General features: G+C 40.5%; 1 protein-coding gene and 1 pseudogene across 1 annotated transcript; both read right to left on the reverse strand.

The window, feature by feature from the left end:
• Positions 1-8,210: 8,210 nt before the first annotated feature.
• On the reverse strand, positions 8,211-14,095 carry LOC136526933 (O-fucosyltransferase 15-like; annotated as a pseudogene).
• A 3,305-nt stretch (positions 14,096-17,400) lies between these two features.
• Positions 17,401-18,068, reverse strand: LOC136526934 (small ribosomal subunit protein eS17x-like). The gene has a single exon (XM_066519503.1). The coding sequence runs from the start codon at positions 17,980-17,982 to the stop codon at positions 17,554-17,556; it is 429 nt and encodes a 142-aa protein (XP_066375600.1). The 5' UTR covers positions 17,983-18,068; the 3' UTR covers positions 17,401-17,553.
• Between the last annotated feature and the right edge of the window lie 656 nt (positions 18,069-18,724).

The raw sequence follows: 18,724 nt of genomic DNA on the forward strand, positions 1-18,724 counted from the left end.
GCGTGCGATTTTGGTGTCCACTGGACTTAAGAATTTTTAGAATTGCAAGTGTCAGCTGTCAGGTGAATGTATGCTGCAGTGTCTGTCCAAGGCAGTAAAATACATTCTTTTTTTTAATTTCTAGTCCCTAAATTTATTCTGGACTTGGTATTAGTTCAAATGTGTCTCATATCCGCTCCATACGCCAATATGGCATGTTGATTCAGTACTAACAAAAATTTGACATATATTGAGTTCAATATTTAAACTTACATAGCGATGCCATTTATATCCTAAACTTCTAAAATTACATATTCGGATCCCCAAACTTAATAATTGGGCAACACAAGATAAAACATGCATGACGGTAACATCTAAGTTCCTAACTTCAAAAATTGTATATCCAGACCTTCAAACTTGCTAATCAGGACATATAGGTCCCACATATCGTCCTCATTCTCATCTTCTTCCACATTCCCTCCATGTTGCCGCCATCACTCTCTCTCTCTCTCTCTCTCTCTCTCTCTCTCTCTCTCTCTCTCTCTCTCTCTCTCTCTTGTGCCACCGTAGCCCGAGCACTAGCACCAACAACAACTGGAGCACCTCTAAGCAGTAGAAACAGCACCACCGCTATGATAAAAGCGATGATGGACGGTCTCTACATGCTCCCACCTATCCTCCACACGCGCTGTCGAGCTTGGCCATGACCAAGGCCCCCGGTGGCCATCCATGGGCGAGCTGGGCTTCTCGCCCCTAGCTCTAGCGATGGCTAGATCCACGCTACGACAGGATCTTGATGTATAGTGTTGTCCAAATACCACTAGACCAAGGGTAGGGAGCGTTGTTGGGATTGGGAAGAGGAAGTGGAGAAGGAGATGAGAGAGGGGGATGACATGTGGGCCTGCACAGGAGGGATTGAAAGTAGATGAGATATAAATGGCATGTGGACCCACATGCTAGGTGCACTAGTTAGCATCCACACAGGTGGTTTATCGGAAATAATCATAATTTAGACATCATGTGGCCCAAGCAGTAAGTTAAGGACTTGGATCTATATTTTTAAAAGTTAGAGACCTCAATGGCACTGTCAGTTCATTTAGCAAGTTTGGGGACCTATAGATGTGTAGTTTTGGAAGTTTGAGATCTAGATAGCACCACCATGCAAGTTAGATATATACTAGACCCACCATGTTAGATCCATGTGAACACTGGAGTTTGCAAGGCATGTGAGTGTATGCAGCGGGTCAACCAATTTGAGCTAGTACCGGACCCGTGGCAAGTTTAGGGACCTAAAAATTAAAAAAAATGAAAGTTTGGGATCTTGATGACACCGTCTCCCAAGTTTAGGGACCGTCGATATATTTTACGCTTGTCCTATGCCTATATAGAGCTAGAGAGATAAAGGACATGCTTGATTTCTTTGCTAGAAACTGGATTTCCTTGCCTAGCTAGGATAGGGAGCATTGCCTGAATGACAAGCAAGATTTTCTTAGAATAGATAAGATTTGGACGTCTTTGAACTTAGGGCCTATTTAGATCCCCTAGAGGTAACAACTAGCAGCTAAAATTTAGCTAAGGTATCATTTAGGTCCCCAGCTAATTGTCTAGTTAATGTCCTACCTATCACCTAGCTAACAATTAGCTATTAGCTGATTTCCTCTAACTAACGCTACTAATAGTTAGTTGAGGGGATCCAAACTGGACCTTACAAGTGCAAGCGAGCAAAGTTAGCTTTCCTAGACTGGCAAGGCAAAACTTATTCACACACGCAAGCAATATGAGGCATGCCCAAAGGCAACAGCAAAAGAATGGAGGATGAGAGAGACTCCACGTTAGGGGCAATATTGATGTATAGTGAATTACCGACCTAACAATCTAACTTAAGTTTTTGCGCTGGAGTGGCTGGTGCATATAAGGGCAACCACAATATATATGAAATAAGTAGTCCATACATGTAGAACCACACAAGTAGTCCATAGTTAGTATTATTTTCTCCACAATGTTCAACCAAGGAGTACTCTATAAGGTAAGTCCCTAGAAATTAAAAATAAATCATTCGGCCATCTCCCTGGCCTTCCTATTTCTCTCTCCCTCGATTCCATTGCCTCGGTCTCTCCCTTTCACCGTCATTGTTCATCTTCCCCACCCTCGGATGGCCGATGCCACTGCCCATGTCCGGAGATATGCCGCCCCTGTCTCCGCAAGGATGCTCGGGCACCACTGTCGTCCCTGTCCCGAGGAACGCTGTCCCTACTCGGAGGAAAGCTGTCCTAGATGCCGCTCGGAGGAAAGCCGCCCAGAAGCCACCGCCTCTACTCGGAGGGAAGCCGCCTCGCCCCTCGACCGGACTCCACCGCCCTGTCCGGATATCACCGTTCAAAAGTTTATGGATATCTTTTATTATGGATCACTCTATGGACTGGTCTCATATTATTTTAGCTAGCTGGTGGGGATTAATTTAATTTCTATAGACTGCTTTTGAATAATATTGTGGTAGCTCTAATTCAATGCTCATATTTCTTGGGTTTAACGGCTCTATTTTTTATGTCCTATGGTAACTTTGTTAAGCTTAACATATGCCGGCTCATTGCTCTTATACCAATAGGGTCTGTCTGTTCGTTCATTTATAAATATGCATTTACAAATATGTGAATATATGTGTCTGTGCTATGACTATGATGAAAAGAAAATTACAGAGGTACGTAAATTCTCCAGCAACCACACACGTTTCAGGGCAGACAAAAGAGGCAGCTAGAAAGAAGATCCATCTCACATCTCAGTGAAGTGATCTCCACGTCGGCCAGCACCTGGAGACCGTTTTGGGAAAGTGTGCGCGATGCTGTCCCTGCTTTGTCATCTCACTTATCGTATCTTTATCGACTAAAGTAACCCAGCGCTCCGTGTGTACAAATGGCATCTGATCCGGGGGTTGATAACTAATCAGGTTTCTACTATGATGCACCTGGAAAAATTTCTACTAAATTTCCAGAAAGTAATACTTTTCTTGGCCAATGTCGACACTTCATCTTTACTTTAAGGTCAAATCCTAGTGCTAATTTCATTCTTAATAATAAAGTAGATGCCATATAGATGGAATCATAACTGAAGACATGTATTAGAGTTATGAAGAACAGATAGAAATAGAAAGAGGTTTCATCCATATGAACAGGGGCCCGAGCAAAGATTATACAAAAGAAAGCTGAATATCATAAAAAGAACACTAAATATTATAGAGAAAAAAGAACAAAATTAATTAGCTATTGGTCTCTAACCTTTATTCGACTCATTCTAATTCCTGGACAAAAAACGAATCACATCAATAACATAACATAAAGACTAATAGTAAACAATATAGATGTCATTGGAGATCAATTCAGAGATGGTCCAGCTACGACTGTTTTAGGTCGACCTCCTTCGACGCTCGGTAGAAACGCGTTGTCTGTATGTTCAAACTCTTCTTCTTAATACAATGATACGCAAATCTTTTGCGTATTTGAGAAAAAGAGATCAATTCAGAGGGAGCAAACAAACAAAACAATAACTACAAACTAGCTAATAATTAGAGGGTGTATTGTAGGACGAACAAGATATTTGTTAGGCAATAATAAAAAGAACAAAAGAGATGGAAAGAATAATAGAAATACCTAATTCTTAAAACAAAAATAATAACATTAACCAGTTAATTAAACTATTAAATAGCTAATGGAGGGGGTGGTTGGGAGGGGCGTGGGGTTAGGGAGGGGCATAGTTGGGAGCTGCTAGGGTCCGAATAATCGGATGGTAGCCTGCGCTGGCCGACAACGCGCGCCAAAATTTTGCAGAGACCGCTGTAGTGCGCGTCAGTGTGCGTGTGTGACTGGTGATGTTGTAGCGTGCGCGGGACGGATGCTGCACAACCGCACACGCCCAACTCTGACACGCATGCAAATGACTTTTTACGAATTTAAAAAGTCATAACTCCTGAATCAAAAATTTAAATTAAATTTCGATTACACCATCCGATTTCTTGCAATAAATCCTTCAAAACAAGATCCCACGTTGATATATTTAGATAAAATTTTATTAACGAATATTTATCTTATGAAGACAGAATATTTTTTTTATTGAGGAGAGACGATGTTCTAGGTTTGAGAAACAATGTTCCATCTTCATAAAAAATATTTTTGATTTCAGAAGAACAATATTCTAGTTTTAGATTCATGAAATTGATATTATAATATAAATATAAATAAATAATAAATACATAACATAAATAAAAAATAATAAAAGCTAGAGCAAATCACAAGGAAAAAAAATGAAAACACGGAATAGAGAAAAAATTAAAGAACGTCACTTGGATTACTTTTAAACATTCTAAAATATATACTATAGAACATCACATGTATACTGAGTGAACATCAAAATACACCTTAGAATATCACTAAATTCATTAGAGAACATCGCGTATATATTATATGAACATCACTAAATGCAACATAGAACATCATATGTATACTAAGTGAACATAAAAAAATATCATAGAACATCACATATATACTATGTGAACATACAAAATATAACACAAACATTACATGTGTATTATTCGAACATCACCATATAAATTATAGAACATCATAAAATATATCACAGGACATCACAAGTATATTACGTGAACATCACATGTATATTATGTAAACATCGCAAAATACATCACAAAACATCACACTATACTAAAAATATAGAAAAGAAAAAAAGAAAGAAAAATAATAAAATATAAAATCTAAATAAAATAAAACAAACAAAATAATTAATTATAGTAAAAAAGCAAAAAAGAAATAAATTAATGAAAACATAAAAATGAAGAGAATAATGAAAAACATGAAATGAGAAAAATAAAAAGAAAAATATGGAAAGAAAAAATAATAAGAAAAGGAAAGGAAATACAAGAAAGATAAAAAATATAAAAATGAAAAGAATAATAAAAACAAATAAAACAAAAATAAAATAAAAATAAAAAATAAATTAAGCTAGAAAAATAAAAAGAAAAACGAAAATAAAAGAAAAAAGTAAAGGAAGATAAAAAATAGACAACATTAATCAAATAAAAAACATAAAGAAAAGAAACACGGAATAAAAAATATAAAAACAAAAAGAGAAAAAAGAGAAAAGAAAATCATAGAAAAAAGGGAAGAAAAGAAAAGAAAAGTGAAGAAATAAGGAAAAAGGAAAGATAAAGGGAAACTAACGTAGCTGGCTAAACGTAAGTAACCGTACGTCGCTTCTATCCCTGTGCTGACTCCTGCACGCTACTGACCCATGGTTTCCCACTGCGACTAGTTTCCAGCGCAGACTGTTCGGCATGAGGATAGGGTCCTGGCCGTTCGGACCCAATGAATCCCGGGCATAGTCAGCCTAAGAAACATCGAACTTGTTTAGTTCGTGAATTCAAAACACACTAGATAATGTAGCACTATAAAAAAAATTTCTATTACGATTGGCCTAAAATAAGAGACATATGTGGCGAGTGACGACGTGACATCGATATTGCAAGACTTAAGGGACGTCTAGTGAACTGTCCTAGGACACATGTCTCGCCCTCCTGGTACCATATTTTTGCATTTGCAACTTCTCATCATTCGAACTTTCGATATTGAATTTAAATTCTTCAAAGCATTAAATGGAAATAGACAATTGTTAAGTAGAAAACCAAATTCCAGTTAGGAGGAATTAATAATTCAACAGCACATCCTTCTCGTGAGGAGCCCGAAATTAGGTGAGATGAGTGCTCAATATAAGGTTTCTTTGGGCTTTTCCTTTGCATCGGTGGAGGCATGAGGCTGACGATTAGACTCTGATGATGGAGCATCACACAGGATTGGGTGGCAGAGCACATGTTTTATGACGCCTAGGTTTTCGACATCATGATTATATGTTGCAAGAAACAGTTAAAAGAGAGAATATCCAGCTACTTCAATACACGGGTTTCACCGGCCGCGCCTAGCAAAGTAGCAAGTGGTGTGGGAACTACACACAAATTGTCAATATCTACAAAAATTCTCGAATGCACTAGATGTCACAATAAATAGTCTCAAATATGATTGAGTCACCGATGTTTTCTGAACCAATGATCTTTAAAAGAAAAGAATTATTGTAATCTATTATAAATAAGGGTACTTAAGTAATTGTCACTTCTATTATCTTTGTTCTTTGAACGTCGTCCTCTTTGGTCCGCCAGTTGTTGGCCGCCGGTCTGCAAGGGCTCATCGCCTTGCTTCTAATCACTGCCGCAGCTGCAGGGTCCAGGGCTCACCACTACCCTTCCAACAAAGTGAAACAGAGGAGTTCCCCGTAGTCTAGCAGCAACTCTCCATGGCCTCTCACACACCCGACGTCCTCCAGCTGCAGCTCCAGAAGCCTGGGCATCGCCCATGCACAAGTCAGAAGCCTGGCCATCGCCTGGCCAAGTATGGCTTCAGGGAAGCAATTGTCTGGACCAGCGATCGAGGTGCCTCTCGTCCTCATCGCCACTGGAGATCGATGGTCGCCGGTCGGGACGGGATTCGGCATCACGGCACCGGCCATCTGGTCATCGCCGGTCGGGCCGGTTATACGTGTGACAAGTTCTACCGAATGAAAATACCATTATACCCTTTTAATAAATGTGAAGATCAGTTCCTAGCCCACTAAATTTAAGTTGCGGCACACGACTTAAGTTCCTTTTATTAGGTTCCTCTATATTTTTAACCATTAGATCTAAACGAATGAAAGGCTCACATTATTTACAAGCACCGTAAAATTTCTCCTTATTTTGAGGCATTACAAGTGTGTATGGATAAATTTGAAGATTAGATGATGTAAATAGGCTACCTCTTTAAGCTAACGCATGGCTCTCGGTACCCAATAAGTAGTCGAGGAGCCCATTGTCTTGTTTGGAATGGTCCAGAGACTTCAAACGAAGACCCTAAGTTAGGGGGCAAAATCGGCCGCATGACATCAGAATATCAGATATATTATCAGGCTTCCATGTTCTAACATTTTATTTGACAGGAAGTGCACTACTAATTTCAGTTCACTTTGCTGAACAAGACCCTGCACGCACCCCTTGTCCCAATTAACGCATTACGCTTGCCGTGCCACTGTCAAAATTGTTGGGAAAATTAAACCCATCGAATGATTCATTTGATTCTGATCTTACACGCGTAAGTTGCACTGATGCTGGCTAGTGAGTTCTGTCTGATCTATCGGCGCAAGAATGCAACGTAGCAGCCGAAGAAACCGAGGCCATGTTCACCTGGAAATAGGAATCCGCAGACATCGACATCGTCGCTCAGTCGTCGCTCAGACAACTACAAGTCGAGTACTCCAAAGGTGGATCGTTGTGTATTCCATTAATAAAAAGTATATGTTGCAAGAGCAAGACTATAGCTAGCGACAATCTGCACAGACAGGCCACAGGTCCTGAAAAAGATCGAGGTCAATTTTTAGCTTTTTCTTCCAATCGTGTGTGTTTTGCACTAGCACGAATGTACTAGTAGTAGCAGCAGTCCGGCCTGATCAGTTCGCTCGTCCTTTGTCGGTCCTGTGGAGAAACCACCATCGCCACGGCGGGCCATCTCCACCCCCCTGCTGAGCAAAACGGAACTCCCTTTTGTTTTGCAGAAAAGCCAGGAGGAGGCCGGCCCGGCCGGTCACTTGTGTTGGCAGTGGTGGATTCCACTTCCTCCGGCGCGGCACGGCTAGTCGTAGAAGCTAGCGTATCCCCGGAGGAGACTGTCGTCGTCTTCTCATTTATTTGCTAGCTTTTGCGTTGGTTTCGTCGACGTCGCACCGAGTGCGCGATGTGTAATAATGGAGAGCAAAAAGAAGCTGCTGCCGTCGACGACTCGGCGGTTCGTCGGATCGCGCGGGCGCTATACGTGATTCTCACAGGAATAAGCTGAGCGACGAGTCGCCAGTGTGACGTCTGGTCCGCCGCGGCGGCGCTACGAGCGAGAATGTTGTTGCTCAGTTTGGTCAATATATTACTTCCACAGTCAGCTGCAGATGATGCACCTTCATTCACACGATGATTTAGCTGACCCCAATAAAAAATATGGCATCATTGTTGTCCAGATGCATAATTTAGTCCCTGCTCTACTTCCATCAAACATGAGACAAAATTCTGCCAAATACTCCGAATCCAACATGATGCCTAGCAGTAGATCATGGCAGTAAGAGAATGGATGAGCTAGTCGGCTATATTGCTTCTCTGATACAAACAAGAGCTCAATCACTGTATTTTCCTCTTTACAGTTTCATTCCAAAGTAGTTCAAGGGCAAGAGATATACCCAGATTTCAGCCGAAGCACAAAAGAACTACCTTTGGTGATCTCATTGGTATAGTCATATCTCATTGGTATAGTCTTTCTTCTGAAAAAGAAGTATTGGTATAGACACAAGAAACTATAAAAAATCTTAGTGCTCTATTCTGCACATGCATTCTGGACATCGTGGATGTCTAAATATGCTTCTTGCAACAGGCCTCTCATGAACTTGCTTAGTTTGCTGTATGAGTTTTCTTACTCTACTTTCAAATTCATTCCACTCAATCGTGGCATTCTTCACAAGTATGCTGGCTAGCCGGCGCTTGTTTGGCCTTATTGTGGGAAGGTCCCCACCACCATAGTACATGCGGTAACCTTGAACAAGAGAAGAGAATTGACTTCCTGGGTCAGTCATAGCAAATGCATCGGCAGCTGCACATGCAATGAAGTCCAGGGCCGCCAACTGCAAACCAGAGGAGCACAAAGAAATTATTCAATTAAGCGTAGGCATAGTTCACAAGATACTAATGTAAATTAGCAAATGTCACAACCATTTTCTTATCCTTCATGTCACTCTTGCGGTTACTGGTTTACTACTCATATGAATTAAATCTAAATTGAGAGCAGAAAATAAAATTAGCACTTCTGTTACTGGTTTGCTGCCCACATGAATTACCTCTAAAGAGAGCAGAAAATAAAATTAGCACTTCCTGACATTTCACCTTTTAGCCTCTATGTATGTGACAGCAGTTTGAGGACATAATCTATCAGTCAATCTACAAACAAATAATCAGGTAGATACTACCTGAATTTTCTATTTGGGTGCTTATTTTCTATGTTTTACATGCTAACACTGTCTATATATCTTTTCTACCTAAATCATGCAAGAAGAGATCACATGACAATATGACATATCTCAAGGAAATTTACCTGAGATGAGAAGTTCCTAAATGGTTCAAGCTCTGATGGAGACAGAAGGGTTTCTTTAGTTACTAAAGCAGGATAAAGACGACTTAGACATCCTATCCTTCCCTCCATAAATTTCAGCGCCTGCAATGTATATATTTGTGCTGCGCTTGAAACCAATAGCAGCAAGCATAAGCACAGCCTCTTCAGGTGCAAGGGGACATTTGCCTTCAGACCATAAGAAAGTAGCAGAGGGCAACCTAACAAGATACCGTTCTGTCAAAAATGCTCGTTGATTAAAAATAGCCAGCAACAGATCAATATTAGGATGCCATTTTTGTTTAATGTGGTGTATTGTCATGTAATGCAGAACTGCAAACATACTTTGTCGTCTTCTTGAGTTCTGACAGAACAGGAAAGTGAATTTGGCGATAAGCTTCAAGTTTGTCTTCCTCATCTTTGCCACCACCAAAGTAACACAATGAGTATGCAACCATATCAATCTCAAACCGGAGATGAACAGCCAGATATTTGGATGCATCACTCTTGTTCACACTGGGGTCAAACTTGATGGCAAACTGGCCTAAAAGATTATCCTTCAAAGGCGACGAAGAGGCCCTATGGCCATGCAACCTCTCTACAAGAACTGCACCAGTTTCTTGAATTTTGTGTACAAAGCGAAGAGCATGAAAATTACATCTGCATCGCAATCTCTGTGGAACAGTAACCATAGAGTCAGAGCATGCACTTGTTTTTTTTTCCTTATGGGAGGAACAGAACAAAGAGAAGAAAACAGCAGCACAGTAACCAATATTCATCTGTAGTACTATCAGCTGAGTCATTCATATCTTGACAGTTCATCATATAAGTTAGACTAGTGTACTAAAGGCTTCTATAACACTGATACCAAAATAACCATTTCCCGTCCCAGTAAAAGTGTAAATGCATCATAGAGTTTAGTGTCAAATAATCATATCTTGACAGATCAGCAAGTAAGTTACACTAGAGTACTACACCATTCTAAACAATGATACTAAAATAACAATTTCCTATCTCAGTAGGAGTGTAAACACATCATAGTGGGAAACAGTTCAAGAAAATTAACAAACTCTGATATGCGGATAAATGGTATTGGTAGCAATCAGCACAATATGGCAACTCCAGTAAAAAGTACTCCCTCCGTCCCAAAATAAGTCCCCATCTCGCATTTCAAGGTGTCAAACAATCTCAATTTTGACCGATATATACAAAAAAAAAAGTACTAATATTTGTGATACCGGATAAACATCATTAGGTTAATTACATCATATATTTTCATAGTAAACCTATTTGGATTTTGGAGATACAAATTTTGATACTATTTTCTATAGACTTCGTAAAAGTTGAGATTGGTTGCCTATTCAAAATGCTGAGTTGGAGACTTATTTTGGGACGGAGTGAGTATGAGTGTACTAGAAGTCTAGAACAGGTGCAGCTGAATATTTTCTTATGACAAACAATATCTTTATGAATACATAAATAGGTCAATAATGGTACTGCATAGTAGATTTGTCTCAGAAAATACATTCCTACTGTCACAATTTTATTAGATTCTACAGATATATCACAATAAATTGGCAACCCAAATGATGTTAAAGAGAACATTTCAGTGTCCAAAATGAACTTACGTCCCATGACTAGTTGGAGTAATACCTGAAGGTCAGAAGGTATTGGGTCAAAAGATAAGCGATTGCCAAATCCTATAAAGTGAACAACTCTGTTTCTCAGTAAAATTGGCAGTATTTTTTTCACGTATAAACTGGGCTTTGCCTCTTTCATGACATCTGTATCATTAACCTGCAGAGGAAAAGTTAAACAATAATGAATTACAAATTTATCTTTCTAACAATGTACTTTCTATAACTGACAAAACTGAGGTTAGTTACTTACAAGGCTACCGATTGCCTCCAAGTCTAATGACTGCAGCTCTACTGGAAGATCCTTTACAATCTGAATATCAGATTTCAGATATTTGATAAAATAATCCTCCTGATATATATCGCCAAACTGACTAAGATATTGAACTCAATTTGTCATTTATGGAGAATATAATAATCAGTTATTGAAATAAGCTATCTGAAACATTAAACGTAAGTTGTATTTAAAAAAATGTGTACCTTTTGTCCAGCCACACATTACTGTACAAGAATTTTGGGAGGACAAGAGTTGCATTGAGCAACCGCGAGATTGTAACTGCATTACAAATCTGTTAAACAGAAGAAGGAAAAAGAAGATTGAAATCAATGGCATAACTGCGAAACCAATTCACGCACCAAAAAAATGAATTACTTCTCCAAGCAGATTTGCTAAGATTGCCAGCAATGTTAAGGATGTTAGTAGATTACTGAACTACTCACCACAACGCTTTGCTAGGTTTATGCCACCATTCACACTGATCATGATGTAGCCTTTGGTTCCCTCTTCAATTACGAAGAATAGATGTCAAAGAAACAAGGCACTGGATCAAACATATGCTGGAAATATGAAAATTAAACCAATGCCACTATCAAGATAAATGCACACCGATAACATCGAGAAACATAAATCAGCAACTACCTGAGGCTTTCCAATCCCTTTGGTCAGAACACGGTCTCCACATAGTAGCATTTATCGGCTCTTCCCACAAATTCTTAGGTTCAGGCCTGGTCTCTGCCTAGGTAATTAGCATTACACATTATGTCATTACCAAACACATATTTCAACGTGCATGTACGTGCAATATATGGCCAGTTTAGAATATGTAAAGAGCATGTAGCTGCCTTTATTAATGTTACCTCTGCCAAAGCAAGCAACCGGGTGAGCATAACCCTATGTGCCCTCTTCCCCTTAGCAGCACCAGCCACCTCTTCCTTAAAACATTTCAGTAATAAAAACCATGCATTAGAAATAATGTACATAAACACCAAAAGCAGGCAACGGTTGCCATGGCAACCAAGAATTACATTATCATAATACAGTACTCTATCCATTTCTTTTAATAAGGCAAATTAGGATATGAGGAAGTCTTTCAAGGTATACTTTGACCATTAATTTAAAGGGGCGTACCCAGTGCAGAGAGCTCCCGCTCTGTGCGGGGTCTAGGGAAGGGTGTTAGTGGCAAGCCTTACCCTCACCTGTGCAATGCGAGGAGACCGCGACTCGAACCCGGGACCTTCCGGTCACAGGCGGTAAGACTCTACCGCTTACACCAAGCCCACCCTTGAGCATATATATGAAAAAGGTAATCATGCATGTATTAATTAGGCAGATATTAAGGTTTCAGAAATGCTATAGCACAGTTCTTGGCTAGAATGGTAAAGCCCCAAAGGATCTGGCTCCAAGTCTGTATCCACTTGCATGGAGAAAGAAGACATCAGTCAGGGATGATGTGACCAACCATAACTGGACAAGGGGTCTTTGGACTTTGGAGAATGGAATCAGTACAGCAAATGGCAGAATTTATTCATCTTTGGGACCTTGTTCAGCAGGTTCAGCTATCTAACCAGGGAGACAAAATTGAATGGAAATGGACAGCAAATGGAGAATATAGTGCTAAATCGGCATATTTAATCCAATTCAGGGGATCCCACTGCACATTCAATGCAAAATCTATCTGGAAGGCGCATGCTGAAGGAAAAGCATGGCTCCATGTTCAAGCAAAGATTCTAACTGGCGACAGTTTGGCCAAAGCGGAATTGGCCCTGCAACCCTGTGTTTATCAGTTTATGTGGTCAAGAACCTGAATCGGCGACACATCTTTGCCTCCAATGCCCGTTTGATAAAGGAGAGATTCATCTCAGGAGGCGTGCATGTGGACATCCTTGGGTAGATTAATAATGGCTTGCTTTACTGAGAATATGTGTCAAGTTCTATCTATTATTATGTAACAACTTTTGTAAAACTCTGTTTTGCTTCTTCTCCTTAAATGATATGGTAGTGCTCCTGCAGTTTAGTTTAAAAAAAAAGGTCATGGTTCCTAAGAGATCGATAAATTTCCATTGGGACAGTGGATGCAGTAATCAACATTCAGTAGCGGTACGCAGGATTTTGCCCATCTTTTCGAATCTACACATGTTAAAAAAAAACACAGCTCAAATCTTTAGTTTTGTGATGCCACTGTATTCTACTAGTAGATGAGAAGAAAAAAGGGAAAAGAAAACTAGAAAGGGAGTTTTGTTGCACTACAGGGGTCCAGGGTTCACTAACTACATTCCGAGATTGGGATCATTGAGCTCTTCTAGTCAAGTCGAGCTTTCCTCTCAAATCTAAATTAAAAAAGAAAAGTCTAGTCAAAACTTCGGCGCGCGCGGCAATCATAAATCCTAATCCAGTGCTTCTTGATCTTTTCAGTTTCATTAAGTTCTGATGCGCATCAGACCCTTACCTCTCTTGTAAGAAAGTAGTACACGAAGAGTACACAAGGTATAGTAGCAATAAGCCAACAATACCTCACTTTTTTTTTCTCAGCAAGCCTGTTGCCCAACACCAAGAAATTCGTCATCCTAAATCTGTACATCACATGATCAGTGATCTCCTTTAATTTTCTTATAAGCAGATGGTCAGATCTATAAGTGACAGATTCCAACCTTTTTCCTACAAAATAATCGGACTGCTGTGTACTGTCAATGTGAAAGGAAGTACCTATCGAGTCCAAAATACGCCGAACGAGCAAAATTTGCAGAAGATGCAGCAGACCAAAGCGAGGAATGAAACCTGAGACAGAGAGGCCAGAGGAAGGACACTCACTGGGCAAACCTGCCGCGGTGCTAGCCCCGGCGGCCGGGCGGCCGGCGAGCGTAGGACGCCGCTCCGAGAGGCGGAGAGGGGCTCGGGCAAGCTGCCCGTGAGCCCCTCTGATGCGGAGACCCGGAGTTGACGTGGAGCATGGAGTCGTCGTCTCCTGGCACCAAAATTTATAGGGGGAATTCTTTACGTGCTATTAAAAAAGATCGCAATGCTCTGTGTGTCACTGAAAAAGTTTAGCGGTCTTCAACGTCACTGTTTCAATTTTTTCGTGGCCTCCATGCCACTTCGGTCACTTTGGGCTTTAACGCCGTCAAACTGTAGGTGTGAAAAGACAAAAATGCTCTTCAGTGTAAATGTCAATAATTTTTTTTAGCATCTTAACGACTTCAAATGAAAAAACTCAAAACTAGAAAGTTGTAGATCTCGTATAATTTTCATATAAAAATTATTTTTATTTAATTTCGCAAAAAAAATAATATGATTTTTCTAGGATATATTAATCATATCAAATCATATTTTTTTACAGAATTAAATGAAAATAATTTTTATATAAAAATTATAGATCTCGACGAGATCTACATCTTTCTAGTTTTGAGTTTTTTCATATGAAGTCGTTAAGATGCTCAAAAAAATTAATGGCATTTTTACACTTAAGGGCATTTTTGTCTTTTTACACCTGCAGTTTGACGACGTTAGAGCTCAAACTGACGGAAGTGGTATGGAGGGCACGAAAAAGTTGAAGCAGTGGCGCTGAAGACCGTTGAACTTTTTCAGAGACACATAGGACATTGCGATCTTTTTTTTAATAGCACGTAGAGAATTGTCTCAAATTTATAATGGTGGCAAGGCTAGTGGAGTGGAGGCACCAATCATTCTGGCAAGAGAGAGGATGACACATATATCACGGATTCACGGTAATGGGTGTTGTGGCCTTGTAGAGTTGTAGTCCTGATTCCTCAAATTGATTCTCCACTGCTTCATGTTCGTAATGGTCCTCTAGCAGATGCAACATCAGTTGGCCTCCCGCCTTCGTAATCTTCACCATTTCAAAAACAGTCTGATCCTTGTTGATGATTAAATTTTGATTATAACTTGTTTACAGCGATTTATGCTCTACTAGAAATACACTAATACAGGAGGTGCTCTCTTCCGTATACAACTGGGTGGATAGTTTCGAGTCAATTCCTTGAAATTCAGGACGAGCAAATGACGCATCAAAAACAATATTTGGTGCATTTTTCTGCGATAACTTAGCTGGAAAATACTGTTCCGGCTGAATTATTATGAGAGAAAAACATTATTCCGGCTAAAAAAACAAGCCAAACAAGTCGAATATGAGACAAGCCAAACAGGGCCAAGATCGCTTTGCTTCAGCTACAGACGTCTTCTACTTGCCTTTCCATGTTGCCCCGAGGCCGAAAATTAAGAAAATGAACGCTTGCGTAACAGAAGTGTAAAACAAACTTCTATCGTGTGTAAAACGTATGTGTTGAGCTGTATACGCATTTGCAGGTCGAAAAGACACCTGGACTTTTTAACACCGGCACCAGGGCCAACCATTGCGCAGCAACACTCAGACCGTTACACCACATTTCAACCACGGAACAGTATTTTTCGCTAATTCAGCTAAGCAATTACAGCATAAGCGAACAGGGTGATCATCAAGTGGCAACATCTCATAAGTTAATTCATTTGCTTAAGAATACAGACATGTCCATCACAGACCAAAGCATTTCAAATTTTAGCATAACTCGCAAGTTAAATGCTCAATCACAACAGAAGCAACCATCTAAAAAAGTAAAACCACAGATCTGTATATGTTGGAGGCAAACAATTGAACCATACACAAAACAAGCTTGACAAAAGCAAATGTTTTCTTATGCTAATCAAGTCGTGTTATTATTAATTCCGTAATTCCTACAACCTCACACGGCTCTTAAAGAATCATCTTTTCTGCCACCCCCCCCCCCCCCCCAAAAAAAACAAACACCTACTCTGCACCCCCAAAAATAAACACCTACTCTGCACCCAAAAAAATAAACGGTGACATAGAGGAGCACCTCTTTGCTTGCTCATATAAAAATGGGCGATAGATCCATTAAATCTAATCTAAGGTGGAGGTGTAATTGGAGTTCCAGCCGTACAAATCAAGGAGGCCCTAGTTGCCATATTCAACATCTACTGACCAAAGGAAATAAAGGCAGCAGGCAATTTCCCAAGCATGTCTTGTGAAACTAACCATGCTGAGATTCACAAAAATCTAGAAGCACGTCCAAAATACAGAGCAAGTAATTTCACAAGCGTGTCTTGTGAAACTAATCATGCTGAGATTCACAAAAATCTAGAAACAGGTCCAAAATACAGCACCAGCACACTAAAATTTCAGTTATCAAAGAAAACAGGTGGACAAAATTATATTTATGGATTTAAAGCAACAAGTTGAACAATATTCATAAAACAGAAGCAACATTCTACAAAAACATCATCAATAGCCACAAGGCTTAGTGTTGTTATATTAACAAATTCTCGTATCAATACAGTAATAAAAATTCCACTGACAATACTTCGATCAACAACAGATCACTATTTACTTCTACCATAGAAAGATTTCAGCCTTTAATGATGAGTTTAAAACCAAGTCATTTTAAACAACTTCTTTAATGAAACACAATTAAACAACTAGATTAAAGCAAGCCAAGTTTGCTATAGAAACAAAGAAGGCAACGTATGAGGTGCAAACTAACCAACCTATGATTTTTTTGCGCTTAAGCCCCCCACCCGCCGGTCTTTTTTTTTTACACTTAAGCCCCCTCACCCCATCCATTGGATCAACATCTAGTGGTCCTGATTGGTAGTTTCCAAGTTTGCCCACGTTTGCATAGGTTGGTTGGTTTGCACCTGATATGTTGCCAACAAAGAAATGAAAATACCACAGTGCTGATGACATGGAGGACAAGTGTATGGCAAATACTAAAGTCAAAATGCTATGCTATAACAAAAACATAATTTAATCTGAGGTTATTGTAATACTAGAAAGTAAACCCAATTCCAAGTAAAGTTTGTGTTCAATAGAGGCAAACAAATATGGCCAATTCAGTACACTAAAAATGCACTAATTGAATTGAAAATGTGTAGCTAAATCTCATCGGATTGATAAGACTTCATCCACCCAAATCACAGTAGGCCCTAGCTAACAGCCACACACCTAGGCAGCATTGAATTGTATAGCAAATTAAAGGAATGAAATCCAAACAAATTTAATCTGCATAGGACACAATGAACCTAACAGCAACACCAAATTAAATATAGATTTGTAAGCATGCAATTTAGATACAAGACACAAATCACAAATCCCTGTCACATGCACACATTAAAGATAACAAGCAGTCAAACAAAAAAGGTAGGAACATCTCATAGTAACTTATAAAATATCTTAAGACTTCATTGGCGCGAGAATATAAATCTCATGTCCATCACACGCAGAGCGACACTTCAGAATTTATAGCATAATAGACGAGTTCAAAACTTAACCGCCACAGAAGCAACAAAAGATCTAAAAGAAGTTTAACATAGTACGAATGGCAGTGCGATCAAGAGGCAACCACGGGGATCAGCGGGAAGCCTAGACGCGGTCACGGCGGGGACCACCGTACTGCGGGCGGCCGAAGGCGGGGGCGTTGGAGACCTCTTGCTGGCGCTCGACGCCAGGGAGGTCGGCCATGCCGAGGGCCGCGAGCATCTCCATGGTCTCCTTGTCGACACGGATCTCCTCGACCTCGAGCGCCGACTTCTCCGGGACGAAGTCCATGCGGCGCTCGCGCTCCTCCTCCTGCAGCTTGAGCGAGATGCCGCGGACGGGGCCCCGCTGGATGCGGCGCATCAGGTGGGTGGTGAACCCCGCCACCTTGTTCCGGAGGCGCTTAGAGGGCAGGATCGACACCTCCTCCAGCACCTTTTTGTTGGTGTGGAAGTCGAGGGTCATCCGGGAGTAGTACTTCTCGATCACCTGCCTGGAGGTCTTCTTCACGGTCTTGGTGCGGACGCGACCCATGGCGGCTGGTGCTGGCTCCCTCCTCTTCTCCGGCGGCGGCTAGGCGCTGGGGCAGTGGTGGTGGCGGCGGCGCGAGGAGTAGGGTAAGGATTTGGGGGAGGAGAGAGAGGGGACCTACTTATAGGAGAGGCGGGCGAGCTGGAGCTAGGGTTTCGGGGTTTGTTGTCGATCTGAGCCGTTGATTTGAGATGGGCGGACAGATATGGATGACGCAAGTATTGGGCTTCGTTGTCTGGCCTGCTGGTGTTGGGAGTCCTTTTCGGCCCATCGGTTTGTAGTGGACAAGTTCGTTCAGTAAAATGGGTTCATTGTTGCGTCCAACCGCTCGTACCGGGCCTGCATGGGGTTACCACCAGGCACCAGTGGCCTTTTTGTTGTGCGTATTGGGCCCTGGAAAAGTTACTACTTGGCACACTAAAAAAAATGCATTAGACTTTGGATGGCTAGGATCGTACAAAAAAAAAAGCAACTAGTTTTGGACCTGTAGCACGTAAAGTGTTTTGCATCCACTCAAAAAGAAAACGTAAAGTGTTTTGCAAAGTTTTATTAAGGGCGCTTCAAAAAAAGTTTTATTAATGATTCAAAAAAAGTTTTATTAATGATTCAAAAAAAGTTTTAGTAAGGGCCCTTCAAAAAAAGTTTTATTAAGGGCGTTATTAGTGTGAGGAGAATAACAATTGTGCATCTAGCTGTAGTTTAGCCTTTCTGGGTCAAGTGACCTTGAAACTTGCTAGACGTGTTC

This window comes from Miscanthus floridulus, chromosome 19 (assembly GCF_019320115.1).
Source record: "Miscanthus floridulus cultivar M001 chromosome 19, ASM1932011v1, whole genome shotgun sequence".
NCBI classification, from domain to species: domain Eukaryota; kingdom Viridiplantae; phylum Streptophyta; class Magnoliopsida; order Poales; family Poaceae; genus Miscanthus; species Miscanthus floridulus.